This window comes from Semicossyphus pulcher, unplaced genomic scaffold, assembly GCF_022749685.1.
Source record: "Semicossyphus pulcher isolate SPU_LCO1_2020_fin unplaced genomic scaffold, fSemPul1.0.p SCAF_27, whole genome shotgun sequence".
Classification (NCBI taxonomy): domain Eukaryota; kingdom Metazoa; phylum Chordata; class Actinopteri; order Labriformes; family Labridae; genus Semicossyphus; species Semicossyphus pulcher.
The window spans coordinates 4,409,279-4,417,408 of NW_027211701.1; the positions used below are offsets into that span (position 1 = coordinate 4,409,279).

The 8,130-nt window shown below is 40.7% G+C and overlaps 1 protein-coding gene across 1 annotated transcript in view; it reads left to right on the plus strand.

The window, feature by feature from the left end:
* Positions 1-8,130, plus strand: part of LOC138604838 (STE20-like serine/threonine-protein kinase) — a 30,272-nt gene that overhangs the window by 19,425 nt on the left and 2,717 nt on the right. Inside the window, exons 12-17 of the mRNA XM_069676847.1 lie at positions 1,143-1,322; positions 3,062-3,191; positions 5,975-6,099; positions 6,308-6,499; positions 6,624-6,749; positions 7,389-7,502. Coding sequence (XP_069532948.1) covers positions 1,143-1,322; positions 3,062-3,191; positions 5,975-6,099; positions 6,308-6,499; positions 6,624-6,749; positions 7,389-7,502 — 867 coding nt within the window. The remainder of the gene's footprint in view (positions 1-1,142; positions 1,323-3,061; positions 3,192-5,974; positions 6,100-6,307; positions 6,500-6,623; positions 6,750-7,388; positions 7,503-8,130) is intronic.

The following is an 8,130-nucleotide window of genomic DNA, read 5'->3' on the forward strand; positions in this document are numbered from 1 at the left end:
GCAGAAACTGTTCCTGTGTGGGGAAGTTTTGGTCTTGATTGAGCTCAGCCTCTTGCCAGAGGGGAGGGTCTCAAAGAGACTGTGACCGGGGTGAGAGGGGTCAGCCACAATCTTACCTGCATGCCTCAGGGTCCTGGAGGTGTACAGGTCCAGGTTCTGTGTGGGGCAGCTTTTGCTTCAGTATCTTGTCCGTTTTCTATTCCATCAACTGTTCAGTTAACTGCTACTTCTGCCTTATACCTGGAAACTCAAATGAATGAAAGCATGATCTTAAAGTCTTACAACCTCGTCCTTTTGAGAAAAACATAATCAGCAAGAAAGGGAACTTAATTTTGTTTCTATTGAAACAATAGAAACAATAGTGGGTTGAACAAAAACAGAGCAAGGTGAGGAGTTCTTTTAACTTCTTGCTTTAACTGCAAAAAACAACAGAGCTGCTCTTTAAGCTGCATTATTGTAACAGAACATTGGCATCTTAAAATTACTGTTTGTTAAATGAAGGTTTGCTTTTATCTAGTTGAATGTAAGCCCGTCCAGATGTTGTTGTAAATAAGTGTAAAAGACGATGACTCATCTGAGTCTGTTACTTTCCTCCACTGCACAGAAATCCAGATTTTGTGGTTTTAACAAGTTCTGTCCTTTGTCTGTTGGATTTGAGTGGAGGCAGTGTGTAAATGTCAAACTTGTCGCGCTACTGTTTGAAAGATTCCCTTCGGCTGTCAATACTGTGGCTGTCAAAAGCAACTAAGCTGTTGATGTTCAGGGCTGTATCGATGATAGTGCTGCACGCCTCTTTCGAACACTGTTGGTTGCCTCAGATTCCTTTGAACACAGACGTAACAAAGGTTATCATTAGATCTCTCGTGAAATTGACATTAACACCTACAGCCTCTCAATCATGTACAATTTGCTTTGTTGATGCTCCTTCTATTCCCTTTTTCTGCCCGCTGGAAAAGCTTTGAATGTACCCTGAATGTAAAAGTTTCTAAAATTTTGAAAATGTTTTGCATCTACTAAATGCCCTCCACATTTACAGCTTATTCAAAATGGCAACAAGATTTTACATAATCAAAGAACAGAATTTGTCCTTCATTCACAGCAGTTAACTTCACTGATACGATGTCACCCCCTGTGTATTCCAGAGCAAGAAGCGTCAGTACGACCAGGAGGTGGAGAACCTGGAGCGGCAGCAGAAGCAGACCATTGAGAGGCTGGAGCAGGAGCACACCAACCGGCTCAGGGACGAAGCCAAGCGCATCAAAGCCGAGCAGGACAAGGAACTCTCCAAGTACCAGAACATGCTGAAGAACCGCAAAAAAGAGGTAAGCATATGAACATCATGTTCTAGTTCTCTTTACTTTGATTGTCCACGTGCGATCCATTAGGAAAACAGGATAGCTTGTAAATGTTGTGTTTATTGTTGGTTGTTTTCAGGCACACACCCCTCTGAACTGTCTTTATAGGTGTTTACGTAACCAGTGTTTAGCTGCACAGGGGCTTAATCAGTCTGGCTGCCACCTCTCATTTATTTTCTCAAGCAATGCTAATCTATACACAGCTTTTGTCCCAATTTATTTCCTTCTATTGCTCATGGCTGCCCTGACACAGGCCAAACAGGAAGGGGGACTCTCTCCAAAGCATGTGACAAACGCTATCATGAAACGTATCAAAGAGGATATTATCCAGGCCCTACCAGAGGAGGTAACGAGGGTCCAGTTTGCTGTGAATTTTGAACTTTGATCCGCACTACCTGTTCTTCTGGGCTCTCTGCTACATTCTTCTGTTGGAACGGACTTCAAACTGCAAGAGACGCATGCAGAAAGTCATCCAACATTATTATTTATTAGGCTGTTTGCTGCAGTTTTTATGACTCTTTTTCACTCCTCCAAACTTTCCACCTACCTGCGTGTGCAGTGCAGAGTTTAAGTGTGTGTGCAGTGTTTAGTGCAATGTGTAGGTGGGTAATGTACTGTGATCCACAGGGAGTGGCTCATGATATGATTCAGTCCTTTCAGTTATCCTCGTGCACCCGGTGCAATGCTCCCATACACGATGTAAGTTAAATCCCTGAGTCTGGCCTCTTTCTTGAGTCTCTTAAAGTGTGACTCATTACTTTTTAAAGTATCAGTGCATGCAGTAGGGTCAGCACTAAGCCTGAAGTTGCACTGTTTGTGCTACAACAACAAATCTCTAGTTTGGTCACCAAGAGATAAAGCTGGAAAAGAGAGGCTGTACGTTTTAGTTGCTTTTGTTATTGTGTTATTATTCAATGGATCAGAACAGTAAAAAATAGTGGCCAATACGGGAAGTTCAGCACATGGCATTAAACATTTTTTCATGAGAACAATAATAATAACCAATATACAGAGAGTAGCTTTACAATTAATTTAAGGAACAGGAGAATAAATCAAAACAGACAGAATAAAAATAAAGAGTGAATAAACTGTGAAATAAAACCAAGCAATTAAATGAAGAACGAGCAAAACATGCAAAAAGTTGTGAGAAAAGATTTAAACTTAGAACAATACAACAGGAGTGAATTAGAAGAATAAATAAAGATAAGGATTAGTTTGCATCTCTGAGGATCTCAGGGGCTCTGTGAGATTATATAGAGACAGAAAATGTGTAATGTAGGCATCAGTGGCATTGTAAATAAGTAAAAATTAAAAACATTTATAGGTTGTTCCTTTTGTTCGTCCATTTCTTTAAAATACACTAAGCTTTGCATCTCTGGCATTATTTACTTACATTAAGAAGCATGCAAAAGCAGAAAGCTTGAAGATGTTAACTGTAAATGACCGAGCACTTACATGTGCGTGCAAATCATCAGGTTCCTCTGTGTTAGATGAGCCAAGTAGGCCAGATTAATGCAACTGACAAAGGTGAAACCGTCTTTATCGCCAGTTGTGTGTGTCTGGTTCATCAGCTCAAGCCATGCTTAACCTGAAGGGAATTTAGCAGGGTGTCTGTAGGCCAGCAAAACTCAATTCAGCTGGCCTCCTTAATGTATTTTCATATGTTTTCCTCATGTCAGTTATGATATTTTGCATCCTTCATCCAGGAACAAGAGTTTCTTCAGAAGCAGCAGCAGGACCTGGACAGCGCTCTGAAGAAGATTATCCAGCAACACAAACACGAGCTCGCCACTATCGAGAGGGACTGCCTCAACCACAAGCAGCAGCTTCTCCGAGGTGTGTATGTTTATATACCTGTATTTGACTTTCAGTCTGTGTGGGATGGAAGGTCTTCTTTCACACTGACTTACTGCATTAAAAGAAAATCATCATGGAATGAAATAAAACCCCTGGCTGACTACCCTAATCTTACCTGCTCAAAATAAAATAACCACATGAGCAGCCACCCATAAACAAGTGTGAAAATAACGGAGGAAATTACCTTAATGTGGTGCGAATATTGGAATATGAAATACTAAACAGACTTAACCTAATGCCCAGTTCCCAAACAAAAACAGATGTAGTGCCTCATTAGAAAAAATTGAGGTTAACCACAATTAACTAGCGAATTATCGAGTTAACGTAAAAGGCGGGAGACACAGCCATTGGAACCAGTGGCCCTAAGGTGGGCGGTCCAGAGGCGTTGCCAAAGGGAAAATCTCTCTGAAAAAGCAGGTAATGTCTCCAAAAGCAGGTGACGTCCGACACAGACCCAACTGATTGACGAGAGAAACTGCACCACAAAAAGAACAAAACAAACACACTGGAGCCAGATGATCATAACGGGTTAACAACATCACTCAGCTCAGGGGAATTGCTTTTCAGACAGATATTTATTATTTAGTACCAAATAATATGAATATCCAAGATGGTCCATGTGACAAAATTTACATTTGGAAATGCAGAACATAGGGGGTCTTGAATATTTCCACAAAATGTTGCTTTATTATGAATACAATGCAGATGCAAAAAAAGCAGCAAACATCTGTATTTTAATATCAACAGTGGATTAAATTGTTATCTGCATTGTTAAAGGGTCCTATCATGCTATTATGGGGAGCTAACGGCATTATGCTAGGAAAAAAATGCAATTTCGCTCTGTGCCTTTGGAGGACGCTATCCGCTTCTCCAACGAGCCCTGGAAAACCTCCGCCAGACCATGTAAAACGTGTCATCTGACAGAGGCCAGGGAGCTTGCCAAACTACACTTCCTCAATCTAGGTTCTTACTTGAGTTTGTTCGTACTCAGATAGAACACATTTCGAACTTCCTCAGACCATGCGTATGCACAAATGATAAAGGACCGGCTTTGTCAGATTGATTTGCACTTGTTAATTACAAAACAACACTTTAAATTATGAAATGATTTACCTTTAGTAGACAGTCGATGAATATCATCACTTTCACCCTCAGTGCAAAGACAAATTGCAGATATGGATGATTCAATTATTGCAGCCAGTCTCTCATCCTGCGCTGTCAGATCAGGTGATCCTCCACCTGTTTCCTTCCTTTTTTTCTGCTCAGTGTTTATATTTTTTAGCGTCCACCTTGATGTCGAACCACTTTTTTTACCTGAGCCACCTCCGAACCTCAGGACACACAGCATTTACAGCCTCAGGCATTGAAGCCCAGGCTTCATTTTTTTTCCAACATCGTGACTCCTGAGGACACGCATTGGAAAAGTGTGCTTTTTATTGCTTCCACCTGCGACACAATTACCTTAATTTCCGCTGTGCTGAAATTCTTTCATTTTTTTACGCTTTGGGGTCATCTCTTGCGACTTTGTCTCTATTTATTTGTCTGCACCTCACCACTCTCTTCATGATACTGTGAGCGGATGTCCTAATATAGAGAAATGGGGCCGTGGTAGTATGCAGATTGCGGGCACGCACTTGTCAATTTAGAATGATTCTGATTCACCAACATACCCACGGTGGTGAGAACAAAAAAACTGTCAGGTGTGCACATGTCACGAATCTGACAGTGATTTTGCAAATGCACATGTGCGCAGAGTGAGAACATTTCTATGCATTCATTAGTGAATGTGGCCCACTGTCCTTGACTGGAAAACGGTCGTATTTCACTCCAGCATCTCTTGCTGGTCAATTACAGAAAACAGCAGCTTTGACTGACAGTGTCTTTTTCCAGGGGTGATTGCTCCTTTTAAGGGGATCGCACCAACAGTGAAATTGCCCCTCTCTAAAATTCCTCTCAGGAGCATTTTAGTCTCTCTAAAGTTCAGTGTTCACTAACTGTTAATCAATCAAACTTACACTGTTTGTATCAGACCTTTTTCTACAAGGAAATTTAAGATTTAGTGTTACATTCTATTCTAGTGCAAACTTTTGTTTTAGCTGGATGTTTTCTCACGAGTAGGGGGAGACAAAAAAAAGAGATGACAAAACTGTGACTAATAAGATGATGTCACACTAAAATGACTTCCTCTTCTCTGCCAGTATCCCCTTCAGTAAACCCTGCTCATTACTTACCTCAAGTAGGTTAATGCAAACATCATGTACAAATCCTCTTTGGCTGCTAGCATGCTTTTTATTTTACGTTTGGTTTCTTGATGTGTTCAGCATGTTATAACATTGAAAGTAATCATCCTATATTTAGCGACTCAGATCACCAGTAAACAATCTTTCCTTTGAGGCAGCATGAATTCTTTCCTTTATCCTTTCCTCCAACAGCAGTGCCTTCGATATAAATGCCGTGAGCAGCAGCCAGTTAGCAGTTAGCGCTGCTGCTTGGGACTTAATCCCATGCTTAATGTGCCAGGAGCGGCACAAACAACACTTCTCAGAAATGCTCAGTGTAACAAGCCTTGGGAGGTTGTAACTGTGCTTCATGAGCTCATAAAGAGCTTTCAGCAGGAATAGAAATGATGAGACAGTTGAAAGCTTTAAAGCTAAAACCTAATTAGCAAAGTTGATGTTAGTTGACACCTGTATCTCAAGTATTCAGTTCCTTTGTGTAATCATTTAGCTTTATCTTTTGTTCCTCTGTGTGTCTTCTAACAGCAAGGGAGGCTGCCATGTGGGAGCTGGAAGAGCGCCATCTGCAGGAGAAACACCAGCTGTTCAAACAGCAGCTCAAAGATCAGTACTTCATGCAGAGACACCAGCTGCTCAAGAGACACGAGAAGGTCCGTGCTGGATGAGGAACCTTATAATAGCTCTTTTATATGCTTAAATGTTCTTTGTTCTTCCAACTTCGGAATAACGCTCAGTTGTTAACTTGCTGCAAGAAATATTGGTTAAAATGTATCAGACTTGAAATAAATTAAATGTGAAATATTTGCTCTGGAAGCCCCTGCAATATTCTGTTTGTGCTTGTGTATGTGCCCTGTGCAGGAGATGGAGCAGATGCAGCGCTACAACCAGCGTCTGATTGAGGAGCTGAAGAACAAGCAGACGCAGGAGCGAGCCAGACTGCCCAAGATTCAGCGCAGCGAGGCCAAAACCCGCATGGCCATGTTCAAGAAGAGCCTTCGCATAACTGGAGCGACCATCAGCCTCGAGCAGGAGAGGGAAAGGGTTAAACAGGTAACAAGAAAATAAATCTTTCTTTTGGCTTTATTTCAATGTAAAAACCAAACAAGACACATTTAGCCCGATGTTTTTCATTGAATAATAACATATAAAGCCTAAACATGTCTCTATTTTTCAGTTTGCAGCCCAGGAAGAGAAGAGACAGAAGAACGAGAGGCTCCATCAGCATCAGAAACATGAAAACCAGATGAGAGACTTGCAGCTTCAGTGTGACGCCAACGTCCGAGAGCTTCAGCAGCTGCAGGTAGAGATTTTCAAGAACACTGAACTTGACTTAAAAATACTCACTTTTAAACATGTATATTTAACAGCTTTAAAAGGAGAATTCTGGTATTTATTTTTTATAATATGGACCCTATTTTAAGATATTTTGGGGACTAAAAGGTACAAAAGGTTTGGAATTACCCCGGTATATCTGTTCACCTGGCAGCCACAAGCCAGGCTGTATGGGCTGCCACTTAATCTTTCAGGGCAAATGCGCCTGATGAAAGTACATCCACCAAAGTGCCAGCTTTGCCAAAGACAGACTCAGATTGCTAAAATAAAACGTCTGATAGCTTTACTGAAAGCATCAGTTCATAAATAGACCTTTTTTTGTTAAGGTAAGATCCATTTTACCAATTGTATTGCCTTAGTCAACAGACAAACACAAAGTTTCTGGTCCAGGGCCACCTCCATCAGTTAGTGTGTTTGTACTGCTGTATGAATACAGTGTTTTAAAGAGTATAGTCATTTAAACCCCCAAATATGTAAAAAAAAAAATAAAGATATGGCCCCAGTTTGGAAATACCAGAATAATTCTTTAACCAGCAGTATTGTTCTACAACTTTGTCCCCACTAATATGTAGAATTTTTGCTACACTTTCCTTCTTGTGTATTACAGAACGAGAAGTGTCACCTGCTGATCGAACATGAGACCCAGAAGCTGAAGGAGTTGGACGAGGAGCACAGCCAGGAGCTGAAGGAGTGGAGGGAGAAACTACGACCCAGGAAGAAGGTAGAGTATCTTTTACACCTGGATAGTAATAATCATCTTGCAGTGAACACATATAAAACCCAACTCTTCGACTTTTCAAGGATTCCAAGATATCGTGATACAATATTTACGTAATATTTCTTATCTTCTTACACATTTTGACCAAGGAGATGATAGGCTTTTAGCAGGGTTATGTAAGAGACAAAGGAGTTTGAAGACCTGTTATCCAACCACAAAAATGTTGTAGTTGCATAAGAGGATGAAATATTATTGTAATTAAGTTCAATTAAATGTAATTCCCATCAGCTTTGGTTGTCCTTAGTGCTTATAAACAAATGTTTGTATGCGTTCCCACTGGACTAAGAAGGTAATCAGAATAACAGACAGTTGTATCATTTACCTAGTTTAAAAGGTCCCATATAGGACCCTCAATCAGAACACTGTTTTACATCCATGTCATCTGTCACCAATGCAACAGACGGAGGTTTACCCTTTATAGACCAGGAGGAGTTATCCGCCTGTGTTTGTAATCTTCCGTTGTTTATTCCTCAAAGTACTATGAGGTATAAAGTAGTATTTTAAAAAGGCTGCTTTAACATTTAGATAATTAATCATCTGAAACCAACATGTGTCTGTGTGTCTCCTGCAG